The sequence below is a fragment of the Phytophthora cinnamomi genome, assembly GCF_018691715.1.
Source record: "Phytophthora cinnamomi strain GKB4 chromosome Unknown Contig37, whole genome shotgun sequence".
NCBI classification, from domain to species: Eukaryota; Oomycota; class Peronosporomycetes; order Peronosporales; family Peronosporaceae; genus Phytophthora; species Phytophthora cinnamomi.
Window position 1 is genome coordinate 974,591 of NW_027150970.1, and position 16,350 is coordinate 990,940.

The 16,350-nt window shown below is 51.5% G+C and overlaps 2 protein-coding genes across 2 annotated transcripts; both read left to right on the plus strand.

Annotated features, from left to right (window-relative positions):
* Positions 1 to 1,112: 1,112 nt before the first annotated feature.
* Positions 1,113 to 11,820, plus strand: IUM83_11905 (uncharacterized protein; the record flags this gene model as incomplete). Its single annotated transcript, XM_067936497.1, has 2 exons — positions 1,113 to 1,226; positions 11,338 to 11,820. 2 exons carry the CDS (start codon positions 1,113 to 1,115, stop codon positions 11,818 to 11,820), a joined length of 597 nt encoding a protein of 198 aa, XP_067792255.1.
* A 311-nt stretch (positions 11,821 to 12,131) lies between these two features.
* IUM83_11906 (uncharacterized protein) lies at positions 12,132 to 14,436 on the plus strand (the record flags this gene model as incomplete). Its single annotated transcript, XM_067936498.1, has 2 exons — positions 12,132 to 12,808; positions 14,097 to 14,436. The coding sequence occupies 2 exons, from the start codon at positions 12,132 to 12,134 to the stop codon at positions 14,434 to 14,436; spliced, it is 1,017 nt and encodes a 338-aa protein (XP_067792258.1).
* Between the last annotated feature and the right edge of the window lie 1,914 nt (positions 14,437 to 16,350).

Sequence of the window (16,350 nt, forward strand, 5' to 3'; positions counted from 1 at the left end):
CCTACTCTCTTGTAGCTAGCTGCTCACTTTATGGCCACTCGTTGTTGAATGCAATTGTTAGTTGACGGGTCGCCCCGTAAACTTCACCTTGAAGCCGTCCCGTAAATCGTCCCGTAAATCGTCCCGTAAGTCGTCCCGTGCGTAATACGTATCCACAAAAATATAAATTACGTGCTCCGTAATAAATTACGAAACCAGTAATATATATCGCAGTGCGTTACAATGATACGCACTAGCAAACCCTGCTCAAATCTTGCATTCTTGCAGACGTTTTTGGTCCCATCTTTCCAAATTAGGCGGGGACACCCGCACAATGGATTGGACGTTTCCCATTCATACTCACAGATATTTTTTGTAAGGTAGTCCAAAAGTACTGTAAATTACGTGTTCCGATGCCTAAATTCTGGGAATCAAGGGGTTAAGACGGGGTACACCCTACCGTGATTGGGAAAATCTCCTCAAGGGCGTTTTCTGTAGCCTTTTTCCGCGAAAGGGTTAACTTCTTTTGTATCAAAATATTCTACTGTAGCTATCAGTAAACAAGATTGAAAAGAAGTACTGCTAAAACACACGAGGGTATATCATCTCCAACAAGCGTACGGAGACAACTTCCACTGATACGGTTCGCGTCTTTTCTCTCCACACCAGTGTGGATAAAGCCGCGGCTTTATTTTGGGCTTTATCGATTTTTTAGCCGATTGGCTTTATAATTAGCCGCGGCTTTATTGGTGGGGCAAGTGGTGGCCAATATCCGGACATTACCGGACAAATCGTACCTAATTGGGCTTGTTATATTTTGTAGATTACACAGCCGAAAGAAGGAGAATCGCCATCACCGAGCTCTTGCGGGCTCCTACGCGGGCCACACTGCGCTGGAGAACAAGTTCCACCTGGTGCCCTCGGGCATCCTGAACCCGAACGTTATCTGAATCATCGGCAACGGACGGCCTCCCACTCAAACCACGGCCACGGTGTCTCAAGCGTATTGCGCTCCATTTCGTTGAGCGCTGCTCGGCCTCATTTCTCATTTTGCACCGAGCCGAGCAAGCTCCTGCAAATAAGTCTCCCCACCTCACCGCCAAGTCACCTCCCACGCACCGACCGAAAGCAGCATGAGGTTCTTCACCACTGCGCTCGCCGTGTTCGTGCTGATCGCGACGACCGCCAACGGCTCGCCCATGCTTCGCATGGAGACCAAGGGCAAGAAGGGCAAGTCTAAGACGGAGGTACCGGTCGTTCGACGCCGAACGCCATCTTGTTGCTCCAGCTACCTTGGGATTCCATTCGCAAAGGCAGTATCAATTCTCTCAAAATTGATGTTGCCGCTCTCTCGCTGAAAAAATAACCGGTATCTCGCCCTATGACGATCTTGGGCGCGGGTGCAGTATCAGATCTTTGTTCGTCGCCTTAAGCTGCATGACAATGCTCGCACCAAAGCTGGAGCCTGCCGCCCTTCTTCGGTAAGCCCGTCTCAATGAACTGCTGCCGCTCGTAGCCCTGGAGGCGCCCCATCGTGCCAGGGTAGGCTTGCTGTATGAGTAGGCTGGCTGTATGCTGATTTGGACGCGAACTTGAGGGGGGGGGGGGGTTGTGTTGTGGAGCTCACCTGAGCAGGAACTGTCCGAAACACAAACCCCACACAAATTAGCCGAGTATACAAGCAGGTATAGCCTTTCGTATACCGTTGTATAGCCAATCTCGCGGAGTTATCTTCGGCTTTATAGGGCCGGCTCTATTCGGCTTTTTGAATTTGCTTGCGGCTTTATCTAGCAAATCGCGACAGAGTCCTGGACGAAATAAAGCCGCAAGGGTCCGGCTTTATCCACACTGTCCACACATCATCTCAGCATTGAGACACGTTACTACATGTACAGACAACGACTTACAAAGCCGGCTGACACAAAATGCCGGCAAACAAAGTTGTGCAATGGACAACAAGGACTCACGAGCCAATCATATTCAATCAGTAGAGTTCATCTGTGTATGCCATATGCATTTACGTGTGTTTTATGAAACCATTAGCGTGTTTTATGCCGTTTTATTTGCCGGGTTTTCTTGCTCTTTTATTAGGGGGATGGCGTTCATGATGCCGGCTTTGTAAGTCGTTGTCTGTAGAGCTACAGAACCCCAACAATCGAGTCATTGGGCGTATCTATAGTATTAAAGGTCTTCAGAAGAACCCACAAAAGCAGACTTGTGGATTTGAACCCCCTAACCACCGATCGGTGAGGTGAGCCCGAGACTTCCAAGCAGCAGGATACTCCAGTGACGCCCGCTCCGTCGGCCCCCGCCACGGAGTGCGAGTCCAGCTTGTCCTCAGGCTGGCGCATCGTCCTCATAGTGGCGACGTGGTGTATTCCATGCAGCGAAATATTGAGGTCTCTCCGTTCGAATTCGTTTATTACGTCCAAATACTCCTCAATGCCACTCCCTTTTGCAGCCACCAACTCACCACTTCTCCACTTCTTTTGTAGTAAGCCCAATCGATCTTGCACCTGCTTCGGCGTTACGGTATTCTTGATAGCAAGCGACCAGAGCTCGCAAATAGATGTTCACGGGTCACCCTACCCGTCCGACGGGTGTGTTGATCTGGTATCGGGCACCTGCACCCGTCCTGCAGGTTCCTCCGTGAAGATCGGGTACCCTACCGGAAGTATCAATAATAATAAATAAATATAAAAATATTCATTTAACCATCACGTCCCGACTGGAATGCTTGGCAACCATTTTCGGATCTATACCTACCGGGTGACCGTACCCGCCCGCAATTTCTATCGGGTGCCCATGCCCGTCCGTAATGCTTTCGGGAGGGTCGGGTCGGACGGGTACCCTACTTTCGGGTACCCGTTGCGAGCTCTGCAGGCGACGCACTTGATGCAACTTGCTCCCATGCCTGTCCTACGGTACTGTACTTCGCACGGAAAGGTTTCGCATCGACAACTTCTCTCATTAGCACCTTATCGTAGGTCTCGTTGAAGCGAAAAGCATCAATACTCTCACTGTGTATCATCTTAAGTGAGCTAGGCCAGCTGGCGTTAGACTTTTTTCAGTTCATTTAAAATATATGCGCAACCAACACATTTTGCCATCTGTTGAATTCCATCAGGCGAACTGTACCAGTTCCTCTAAAGACCTCTATTACCGCCATATTCGGAAAGATCCCACCACTTATGTGCAAGTCAAATCGTGCAGCAAAGAAGGGAGGGTTAAGCTCGAAAAATAGAGAGTGGTCGACTTTGTAATTTTCATTGGCTAAAATTGACGGAAGGTGATCAAGGCTTCGACAATTTCCCAAAAAACGCCACCAGAACGCATACCTTTGCAGAGCACCAACAGCTTCCATTGCTGAGGGCTATCTTGCGCGCCCGTTTGGCATTTCCGCGAGTCCATGTTCGTCGCGAAGGCGGAGTTCTGCGACGAAGTCCGTCGTTTAAGCTGAGAGCGTTGTACCGTTACCCTATAATATGGATCAAACAGCTATTTTCACGACTTCGAGCACTACGGTGGATGAGGTTGGGACTCGGGTGGTATCTGTGATGACGGCGCGATCGGACAGTGAGCGTATCACAATGGCTGTCTTGGTGCGAGCGAATGGCGAGAAAATGATATCGGGTGAGGCCCACCACATACAAATTATTAGTGTGTAATCTGATTGGTTGAATATATGCCGATTTTGTTCAAGTCAAATGTTATAGAGAAATTTTGACTTGTCGCCCTAAATATACAGAGTGGTCACATCTTTGAGATGGTGGATATGTCGGTAACAAACCCATGTAGTTACATGTATACCAAGACACATGCATAATCAAGACAGCATCAACATGCCATCAACACCTTCAACTGGCCATCGTTGAATTGACTTGCTCATGGCACTATGTGTGTAGTTGTGTTGTGGACACAAAACAAAGGGATGGCCTCTCCTCATTGGTCTCATTCTCCAACTAACCAGCAACAAGTGAGAATGCGTCTTTACCAGCTATTCGCGCTAGCAGCCATAGCCGCTCAAGCCTCGGCAGAAGCCAAGACTACCGTCAAGACCCGGCTCAATGGCTGGTACAAGTGCTCCGACAACACCTTTTCCGACGAAGGGAGCTCAAGTGGACAGTACACCGAGTGCGCCACCTTCAACGCGCCGCTCTGCTACGCTGGCGTCTGCAAGACGCCGCAGTTTGTCAATCCGACAATCGACGTCTTTGTGAAACGCATGCCGGCAACGAACTCCGACCCCAACACCGCTACAAATGTCTGGCTCCTACAAGGTGGGCCCGGATATTCCTCGTCGTCGTGTAAGTGTTTTGAGCCACAGTAACGAATTGGTATCGCCCTTCGTGCCATATGACTGACGGATTTGATGTGCTATCGTTTTCAGTGGAGGCCTCAATGATAAGTTTGTTCACTCAACTGGATGGGACAGCGAACATCTATACGATGGACCACCGTGGTGTTGGTCGCAGTACGCTTTTGGACTGCGTCGCAGCGCAGGCTACGACCAGCGGGTCTCCGAATGGCAGAGATATTGACCCATCCGAAGTCCCAGCCTGTGCTCACGAACTAGCAAACACGTACGGCGACCTTGCCGCATTCTCGGTCACAAGTGCAGCCAATGATTTGGTGACTTTCATGTCGAAGTACACCAGCGACGCCAACACCATCGTGTACGGCACCAGCTATGGAACAGTGCTGGTGGAGCGTGTAATTCACCTGAACCCCCAACGCGTGGTGGGGTACGTTTTGGACGGCATTGCAACGACGTCGGGAGCTCCTATCGACAAGACGGAGTATGTATCTATGTGGGACACCGACTTTGGCGAAGTGGGTGACCGTTTTTTAGAGCTGTGCTCGGAGGATACCTCATGCAGCAGCCGCTTCAAGAAGCCCAACACGTTACCAAAAACCCTTAGCGGGTTGCTGGCAGATTTCGACAAGAATCCGAACTCAACGTGCGCGGCGATCATTGGCAAGTCGATGCCTCTTGGTGATGTGGCACCATCAGTTACGTTACGTAGCACTCTCGGCACGTTGCTGATGGACGCTGAGCAACGGAAGACCATTCCTCCGGTGGTTTACCGCCTGAATCGCTGTGACGAGAGGGACGTCGAAGTTCTGACACACTTCGTAAGCTTATTTCGTACGGCAGTTTCTGCCAAAGGCCAAGATGATGCATTTTTCTCGCCGCTGCTGTACCAACTTATCAACTTCTCAGAGGGGTGGGAAATTCCGACGCCATCGATGGCAGAGATGGAAAAGCGATTCACTAGCAAGCGGATCGCCTCTGGAGTATACTCATATTTGGCTCTTTATTGTGCTTTCTCCAAAGAGAAGTCGAAGGCGTGCGATGAATTCAACGTCGGCAATTATGCTGCACACAGCATTACCTACAAACGCGACGAGTACTGGAACAAGATTGCCACAATCCCCCGCCAGGCCAGCGTGCTGCTCCTGAGCAGCAAGTTGGACGCTCAGACGCCTCACAAGTATGCGGAATATTTGTTGGCCACGCTGGATGGAAACCAAAAGGAGCTAGTTACATTCAACACTTCCACTCATGGAGCGGTCTCATGGACCCAGATGAACGCAGGCGATGTTTCGTCTGTGACTTGCGGCGTCAAGATACTGGCCTCGTATGTCAGTAACAAGGGCAAACTCAAGGGCCTGGACAAGTCTTGCGTGGAGGAAATGCCCAAGTTCAACCTGACGCTCTCAACGGACTACCTGGCCATGTACTTCGGTACGGACGACGTGTAAGATGGTGCCTTTAACTCAAGTTTGCTCTAGTACCCCCCGTCATCTTAACGATCTCTGGGATACTAGGAGGGACGGCATCCCTGTGGATATCTCTCTCGTTGAACATGGGGCGCTAGTGAGCGTGGCAGAAATACACTGACACGCTTCTTCTCAAGAACTTCGAATTTGATAAACAAACCCAACAGAATCTGTGTGTATATCATTAGACTTGTAACTCCCCTCATTCTTCACTACATGTACGAGGAACGCCGATAAATGAGGGACACCGATAAACCGTCTTGCATCGTTTTTCTTAACAGCATCCTTCGTGAACTCTACATCTCACTCACCTCACGTGGTGGTCCGCAGAAATGGCGACGGTAGCGAATGTCAATAGCGCCAGGAATATATAGGGAACGGGTCGTTCTGATCAAAGCTTCCGAATTCCACCTTCAAGAGCGCTGTGACGGATTCATGTAGCTGTACATGATTCGTCAATTTCTTCATACGTATATTGTCAATTGGTACATTTGGTGTACACGTCAATTGATAATTTGACCAATGATAGTTGAGAAGAAGTTTTGTCAATAGTTTAACGGACGTATCTACAACAGGAAATTGCTAGCGACAGTTAAAACTTAATGTCACTTTTCAATTTTCCATCGTGAGCGCTAGTACCATTACAAGCACATGCCACGACCAATTTAGAGACCGCTCGTATCCCTAAGTTTGCGCTCTCGACAAGGCCACTGAGTTTTCTAGATAACCAATCTCATTTGAGTCGCCTCCTGACGACGACGAAGCTGAAAGTAGCAAACTAACCTGGAACTGCGGGAGGTTATGGTAGAAAACCAGAATAGTGTACGAACAACCAATTACAATGTACTCCGCGTGCATGACGGAATAGGTTTCGGCTGCATCGAGTACCTGAAACTTCCGCCGGTGTTCTTCGGATTCCCTGCGTGCCCTAATGCACGCGGATGCACTTCTGACCTGCTTGGTGGGCTCGCAACGGGTACCCGAAAGTAGGGTACCCGATTGAAATGGCGGGTGAGTACGGTGACCCGGTAGGTACAGTGTAACGGGGTTACATGGAATAGTGGCCCTGGCACAATTCAGGGATGGCTATACCAAGGTCATTCCCCTGAGTAGTGACCCAATAGCCCGCCCACACCAACGCCGGGGACAGCGAGCAAGCCGAAGGTCTCGGCGACCTCTTTCTCCGCGCGCACACCGCTCGACACGGCCGCGGCGGCGACGCACAAGACGAAGATCTTGCTGCTGTTGCTGAGACTGAACATGGTTGGAACGCACAAGACGAAGATCTTGCTGCTGTTGCTGAGACTGAACATGTTGGAACGCTCGGTAGGGTGTGGTAATAGAGGTAGAGCGTTGGCTCTGGCAGAGATCGAGCGGTTTGCTTCGATGGGTGGGTGCTCAAGGGAGTAGATTTGAGAATGAGTGAGTGCGTTAGGCTGATTGGATGGCTGCCTGACGAACACCAAACGTCGACCTCACCTCGCTTCGACTACCTCAGACCTGTCAGCCGCCGGGTCTCGCTGCTGCGCTACCATAGCGCTGGGCTAATGTTTACCAGGGTGGAGCTGGATGGATGCTCGATCTTGTGGACCGGAGCTAGTGTATCGGCACCGGTGGGGTCACCACGGTCACCACCTTCACACATGTGCTGGTGCATAGCGGCGAGTTGAGCGGCCAGGTGATGGCAGTGTAGACATAGTGCGCAGTACTGCACCACCTACACTACGGATGGGGGAGGGGGTTGCATGGGTGTTTTGCAAAGATCTGGAAGAGCCGTCAGGCATGTGGTTTACGTCCTTGACCGTCATTGACCCCAAGAACGACACCTGCTCAAGGCTTGACGTCATCCGGCTGGAGTTACGACTTTGGGGATTGCTAAGGAGGGCCCTCATTGGGAGGGCCCTCGTGATAATCAGGGCATTTGGGCAAACAGGTGGCAGATGTACGACGGGTTTTACGTAAACTTGCCGGCTCGCGATCGCAAAAATACGAAGCAATCACCGGAGACAGTAAATGCAGCTGCGCGCGATGAGTTCAAATTCTTGTTCCGTTTTAGATTCCACAGTCTTGTAGAAGAATTCCATGAAAACTTGAGTCTCCTAGGTATTCTCAGATTCACCCTACGCAGGGAGCGGATTGGATACAGCAAACTGGCCCAACACGCTCCGTGTTTTCGGTAGTACATTCTGGCTGAAGTGCGACCTACAAATCATCGATGGAACGGAGGAGAGGAAGCGGAATTCCTCGCTGTTCTAGCATCGGCCGAAGTGTTTTGACAAGGCCTGGCGATTGCGAGGGTTGTCATCTCGATAGAACGTGTCTTGTTGCCAACCAGGTGGTCGCATCTCGTATCAATCGATTACACTTTGATAGATCGGGTAGGCTTTTTCAGTAGAGAGAAGAGAGAGAGAGGGGGGGGGGGGGGGGGGTCGAAGCAGGTGCTAGCCGAGGGAACGCACTAACGGACGATCTCTAGGGCCGACACAACGGTCGAATTGTTGGCAATTCCAGTTGCTATAAATGAAGGTCAAAACGGACGATTCAGTATAGTTGACCCACACACACTAATTCGCGTCATTAGCTAATGCGTGACTCTCAAAACGCATACACGACCGCTGACCCACAACAGTGAAGTGAGATCAATAGTGCGGTTGACCCTAAACAAAGGAATCGGGTTAATCCACTCAGATGGGGTTGACCCTCAACAACGAAATCGGGTCAATCCACTTAGATGGGGGTTGGCCCACAACACCCAAAGTCGGTCAGCACGTTTGGGATTGCGTGTTGCCTATTTTGGGGCGTTACTATCTGCCACCTGTTTGCCCAAATGCCCTGATTATCACGAGGGCCCTCCCAATGAGGGCCCTCCTTAGCAATCCCCAAAGTCGTAACTCCAGCCGGATGACGTCAAGCCTTGAGCAGGTGTCGTTCTTGGGGTCAATGACGGTCAAGGACGTAAACCACATGCCTGACGGCTCTTCCAGATCTTTGCAAAACACCCATGCAACCCCCTCCCCCATCCGTAGTGTAGGTGGTGCAGTACTGCGCACTATGTCTACACTGCCATCACCTGGCCGCTCAACTCGCCGCTATGCACCAGCACATGTGTGAAGGTGGTGACCGTGGTGACCCCACCGGTGCCGATACACTAGCTCCGGTCCACAAGATCGAGCATCCATCCAGCTCCACCCTGGTAAACATTAGCCCAGCGCTGTGGTAGCGCAGCAGCGAGACCCGGCGGCTGACAGGTCTGAGGTAGTCGAAGCGAGGTGAGGTCGACGTTTGGTGTTCGTCAGGCAGCCATCCAATCAGCCTAACGCACTCACTCATTCTCAAATCTACTCCCTTGAGCACCCACCCATCGAAGCAAACCGCTCGATCTCTGCCAGAGCCAACGCTCTACCTCTATTACCACACCCTACCGAGCGTTCCAACATGTTCAGTCTCAGCAACAGCAGCAAGATCTTCGTCTTGTGCGTTCCAACCATGTTCAGTCTCAGCAACAGCAGCAAGATCTTCGTCTTGTGCGTCGCCGCCGCGGCCGTGTCGAGCGGTGTGCGCGCGGAGAAAGAGGTCGCCGAGACCTTCGGCTTGCTCGCTGTCCCCGGCGTTGGTGTGGGCGGGCTATTGGGTCACTACTCAGGGGAATGACCTTGGTATAGCCATCCCTGAATTGTGCCAGGGCCACTATTCCATGTAACCCCGTTACACTGTACCTACCGGGTCACCGTACTCACCCGCCATTTCAATCGGGTACCCTACTTTCGGGTACCCGTTGCGAGCCCACCAAGCAGGTCAGAAGTGCATCCGCGTGCATTAGGGCACGCAGGGAATCCGAAGAACACCGGCGGAAGTTTCAGGTACTCGATGCAGCCGAAACCTATTCCGTCATGCACGCGGAGTACATTGTAATTGGTTGTTCGTACACTATTCTGGTTTTCTACCATAACCTCCCGCAGTTCCAGGTTAGTTTGCTACTTTCAGCTTCGTCGTCGTCAGGAGGCGACTCAAATGAGATTGGTTATCTAGAAAACTCAGTGGCCTTGTCGAGAGCGCAAACTTAGGGATACGAGCGGTCTCTAAATTGGTCGTGGCATGTGCTTGTAATGGTACTAGCGCTCACGATGGAAAATTGAAAAGTGACATTAAGTTTTAACTGTCGCTAGCAATTTCCTGTTGTAGATACGTCCGTTAAACTATTGACAAAACTTCTTCTCAACTATCATTGGTCAAATTATCAATTGACGTGTACACCAAATGTACCAATTGACAATATACGTATGAAGAAATTGACGAATCATGTACAGCTACATGAATCCGTCACAGCGCTCTTGAAGGTGGAATTCGGAAGCTTTGATCAGAACGACCCGTTCCCTATATATTCCTGGCGCTATTGACATTCGCTACCGTCGCCATTTCTGCGGACCACCACGTGAGGTGAGTGAGATGTAGAGTTCACGAAGGATGCTGTTAAGAAAAACGATGCAAGACGGTTTATCGGTGTCCCTCATTTATCGGCGTTCCTCGTACATGTAGTGAAGAATGAGGGGAGTTACAAGTCTAATGATATACACACAGATTCTGTTGGGTTTGTTTATCAAATTCGAAGTTCTTGAGAAGAAGCGTATCAGTGTATTTCTGCCACGCTCACTAGCGCCCCATGTTCAACGAGAGAGATATCCACAGGGATGCCGTCCCTCCTAGTATCCCAGAGATCGTTAAGATGACGGGGGGTACTAGAGCAAACTTGAGTTAAAGGCACCATCTTACACGTCGTCCGTACCGAAGTACATGGCCAGGTAGTCCGTTGAGAGCGTCAGGTTGAACTTGGGCATTTCCTCCACGCAAGACTTGTCCAGGCCCTTGAGTTTGCCCTTGTTACTGACATACGAGGCCAGTATCTTGACGCCGCAAGTCACAGACGAAGCATCGCCTGCGTTCATCTGGGTCCATGAGACCGCTCCATGAATGGAAGTGTTGAATGTAACTGTATCGGATTGGTAGAAATGATAGCCAACAGGAGATAGATATAGAAATGACTCACCTTTACGGTAGGTATAGTGAAGCCAGGTTAAAATACATACGGCAGATGTAGGGCGGCTGTGGAAGCTTTTAGAAGCTTCCATCCGTCTGAACTGCGGGGACGGCACTCTTCGTTTCGCACGCCCTCCCCCAAGTCAAGCTTCTTCCTGTTAAACAGGTAGCACTTGTTGGTCCCAGCAACCTGACCACAAGGAGCCCATGCCGACGAACGCCCAGCTACTGGCCGAGATCGACCGGTTGAATGAAGCCATGGCAGAGCGCACGCGAGTGCCGAGCAATCTGCCCAAGTTCACCGGCAAGAGGGGAGAGGACGTCCGCGAATGACTGTTCCAGATCGAGAACGCATGCCGCATCAACGGCATCCAGATCGACGACGAAAGCGTGCGTCCGCCGGAAATCGCTGGGTCGGCTATGGAGAAGCCGGCTTCCGGGTGGTTCCTGCACTGGTCTTCGACGACGAGAAGCGAGTAGCACACGTGGGGGATTTTTCGTGAGCATGTGCTCCAACACTTCGAAGCGTCGAACTACCAGGCCGTCTTGCGTGAGAAGCTTCAGCGACTCAAGCAGACGGCGGATATCGAGACCTACAACGGAGAGTACTCTGCTCTTATCTTTCGGGTTGAAGGCATGAGCGTACTCGACCAGGTCCTGTACTACGCGAACGGCCACAAGCCTCGCACACGCAGCTATGTTAAGCTCGAGAACCCTGAGACTCCGAGTGAAGCCATGGACCTGGCCGTCAAGCACGAAGTTACGCACTTCATTGATGACATGCACGACCGACAGTCTCGTCAAGACAAGAGGACGATCGCAGCTGGCGAAGCTCCCAAAGGAGATAAGCCATTTAAGGGGAAACCCTTCCGTAACCAAGGGCGCTTCAAGCCGAGATCTGATCTCAAGCGCACAGAAGGTCACACCTGCTTTCACTGCAAGATCCCTGGCCACATCAAACCCAACTGCTTCATCTGGAAGAAGGAGCAAGAGAAGCAGGGAAATGGGCAACCACGTCAGTGAAGGAGGGTCCTGGCGTGGCGGAGAGCGTAACCGGAACACTTAGGTTTGAGAATATCAGCCTTAGCGTTCTGAGTGAAAACCCTTTGGTGTACAAGTCAAGGCCGCTGTTCTCAGTAACTTGAGAGATCAGCGCTGGTGACAAGCGTCTCACCACACGAAGAATGCTATTGGACTGTGGAGCCACCACAATCTACATGTCAAAACGCTGGGTCGAGGCACATCAGCTTCGGACAACGAAATTCTGTGACAAGAGCATTCATTTCAAGTTGGGAGACAATCAAACCGTCGAAACAGAGCTGGAAGTTCTGCCGATGGAGATTCTGGCTTCTGGACTGGACGATGCCTACAGATGTGTGGCCGTAGTCTACCAGATCCCAGATGAATTCGACTGCATCCGTGGAATACCATTCTTCGAGGACATGCAACCGCAGATCGACCGGAGAAGTCGGCGAATCGAAGGAACGAGAACGAAGACTCTGTACTGGAAGCGAGCAGGGGAGACCGGTAAGCCGATCGAGGAAGGCGGACCGGTGATTGCCTCCGGGCTTCGGAGATCTGTCGAGGCGAAAGGCCTATCGGCGAAAAGACCCGATTCCTGTCGAGGTGCCGCGCTGGAAACGGATGTGAAGCTTACGGTTGAAGCTGTTGGCGACGCAGTGCAGAAGGAGAAGACCCCAAGTGTTGTACTGAAGTTCCTGAGAATCAAGACTAAGAAGATCGACGAGCCTGACTTCATGTTGGTGCTGTTGAACGAGACGATCAAGCAAGTCGCACGTTCACTGCAACGGCGCGACGAACCCGACAACGTTGGGAGTGCGAAAGCACAGAGCTATCTGGAAACAGACTGGGACACCTTCCGAGAGAATCCAGCTTTTGACCTTTTAACGGAGTATAAAGACACTGTGTTCCGTCCCGAGCTGCCTGACGGTTTACCAGCGAAGCGCGAACTCGAACACCGCATCGATGTGAAGGATCCGAATCTGGCCATGTACCGGCAACAGTGGCGACCGTCACCGGAGCAGCAACGCGAGATCGTGAGATGGGTTGAAGAAATGGCTCATACGACCGAGCATCAGTCCTCCCGCTGCTCCAACATTTTGTGTCCGGAAACCTGTCGGTTGGCGTATCGTACATGACTACCGGTACTTGAACTCGAACACAGTACGCCAAAGTATTCCGATGACCCGGAAGGAGGACATCTTGGACGCCATGTCCGGAGCGAACTGGTTCTCCACGATGGATTTGATGTCCGCATACTACCAAGTGCGCATGCGAGAGGAAGACATCAATTTTACTGCGTTCCAGGCACCGAACGGACTCTGGGAGTACCTTGTTCTGCCAATGGGAGTCTGCAACGCGCCAGCAACGATGCGCAGATTGACATCGAAGATGTTTCGAAACTTGAAGAACACGAAGTCGTTCTACGACGACATTTACATCTTCACCAAGTCACCGAACGTCGAGGACCATCCGGACGCACTGCGTGAAACGATGGACATCCTGTGCGACAACAAGTTGTATGTCAAGTTGTCCAAGTGTGTCTTCTGCGCAGACGAGATCCCGTGTCTCGGAGATTTCGTAGGGCGAAATGGAGTCCGAATAGATCCAGATAAGGTGCAGACCATCAAGGTCTGGCCTGTACCGCGGACGCAAGAGGAGCTTCATAGCTTTCTCGGTTTGACTGGCTACGTTCAGCGATTTTGGCCGGAGTATGCATCACTGACAGCATCCACGTTTACACTCTTGAAGAAGAAGAACAAGCGGAATGCCAAGATCCATTTCAGCGATGAGCAACTGAAGAACTTCGAGGAGCTGAAGCGCCGACTCTGCAACCCACCAGTATTACATCTGCCGGTCTTCAGCCGATCCATCCATTTGCGTACTGATGCAAGCAAGTTCGCTGTTGGTGGAGTCCTGTTCCAAGTTGTGGACGGAGTTGAGAGTCCGGTTGCATATACCAGTCGCAAGATGAAAGCAGCAGAGCTCAATTACCCAACGCAGCAGCAGGAGTTGCTAGCAATCATCCACGCGTTGGCAGCTTTCAGAATCTACTGCCTGGACAAGCCACCGATTGTTGAAACGGACCACAAAAGTCTCGAAGGACTTTTCACGCAGAAGATGGCAAACCGGAGACTCGCGCGCTGGTATGATATCCTAGCGGTAAACCAGCCGACGTGCTCTTATATTCCCGGTGCGTAAAACGGCATCGTCGACGCTTTGAGCCGAAGACCAGACTTGCAGCCAGTGACGAAATTCTTTCACGACTTGAGTGTTAGGAGTTTCGACGACACGTCCTTCAGCTCGACAATCAGTGAGGTAACTGGTGACTCCGAGTTGGTTGCTCGAATCAAGAAGTCGTACAAGAAGGACCGTGACGCGCAAGCAATCTTGACAGCGATCAAGCGACGCAAGTCCGATTCGAGACCGAAGCGCGAGCAACAGCAGCACAAGAATTACCGATGCTACTCCGAAGCAACCGGTTTGCTCTGGTACCAGACACCTGTAGATGACGCTCCACGTATTGTCGTGCCCAACGATGTGAAGTTGCGCCAGACAATTATCAGCGAGTGTCATGACACCAACTACGGCGGACATCCCGGTGCTGAGCGCACGTAGTTGACGCTAGCACGCCATTGGTACTGGTCGAAGATGTTGAAGTCCATCCAGAGGTTTATCGCCGACTGTGAGCCTTGTCGGAGAAACAAGCCGCGGTTGACGAAGCCTCCTGGCTTGCTCGAACCATTGGGCATCCCAGACGAACGTTGGAGGTCGATCTCCATGGACTTCATTACTGATCTTCCGCGAACTAAGCGGGACGTCGACTCCATTTGGGTCGTCGTCGATCGGTTGACCAAGCGTTGTCATTTCGTGCCAACTACCAAGAAGGTGAACGCGGAGGGTGTTGCTCAACTCTTCATCGACAACATCTGGAAACGGCACGGCGTGCCGACAAATATCGTCTCCGACCGTGACCGGAAGTTCGTGTCTGCCTTCTGGCAGTATGTATTCAAATCCATCGGCACGAAGCTGAACATGACCGTAGCACACCGAGCGCAAGGCGATGGTCAAACGGAGCGGATGAACCGAACCCTGGAAGAGTATCTCCGATGTTTCGTTGGTCCACTTCAAGATGACTGGGACATCCATCTCGCCAATGCTGAGTTTGCAGTCAATTCTACTGTGAACGCCAGCACGAAATTCGCGCCCTTTGAAGCCAATCTAGGCTATATACCATTGAACCCGCTTCAACTCGTATCTGAGAAACTTGCAGCTGTTGCAAATAGTCGACGCGGAGCAGAGTTTCACGAGCGACAAGCAGCCATCCTCTTACGCTGCCGTGAAGCGTTAACCCAGGCCCAAGAACGCATGCGCGACGTCTACGATCGAAACCGTGTTGAACAAGTTTTTGAGGTTGGCGACAAAGATTACTTGAGCACGCAGAACCTGTACCCGAAGCACTCCGGCTTGCCAAACTTCACCAAGTTTGGACCGAAATGGATTGGACCGTACACAGTGGTGCGGAAGGTCCACAACCACGCGTATGAACTCAACATCCAAGCTGGCAACAAGCTGCATCCCGTCTTCAACACTGCGTCATTGAAGCCGCACAAGGAGCCAACTCGATTGTCAAGACCAAGCGAAGTTGTTTTAGCAGACGGCAGCATTGGCCAGATCGTCAAGGGTTTACGTGGAAAACGCACTCATAAACGACGGACCCAATATCTTGTGGAGTGGGTGGGCGAGGAGAAGCAAATCTGGGAACCAATTGAGAACTTGTCGCAAGTCCCAGATCTCATCGCCGAGTTTGAAGCAGCACGGCGAAAGAAACGCCGAAAACGGTGAAGCGCGAGCAAGTAATAGGGGGCTCAAAGGCCTACATGTATTCCCGTACTACATCCCCTACTGTAGTTGCTCCTGTTGCTTCATGCGCTTCTACCGCATTCGCTGCGTCTTCGACTTGCGCTTGTCGTGACGACACTTGTACCCAGGCTTCAACTCCACTCGAGTCATCCACTTCACGTCCTGAATCCATAGCTGGTCGCTCAGAGGAAGCACGCCCATCGGCGGGTCTTTACCAGCTTTGAAGTTATCGAGAGCAATGACGCGGCTATCAGGACGACGTTTCACCAGAACGAAGCAGTGCCCAAGTCCATCCTGACCTGCGCTCACCATGTAAACACCAGCGGGAAGATCGCGACAAAAGTCACAGAGCGTTGCGACATTGGCGCTCGAGCTTGAGAGAACATTTTGGAGAAGGTGGTCGTAGTTCAAAGGCACACTTTGACGCTGAAGTAGCTTGAAGAACTCCGTCACATCCTCACGCGACACACCAAACTGGATAGATGAGGGACGCGTGTCTTCGAATGCATCCCACATTGCCATGGTAACCAAGTCCGGCTGACCGAGATAGTTTTGTGGTATCGGGAAATGAAGCCGAAGCCAAAACCCAAAGGCGGGACGAGGGACGAAGAAGACTCGAGGCGCCGGCGTTAATTGGCAAGTCACAACCCATCGCCAGTCATTGGACTA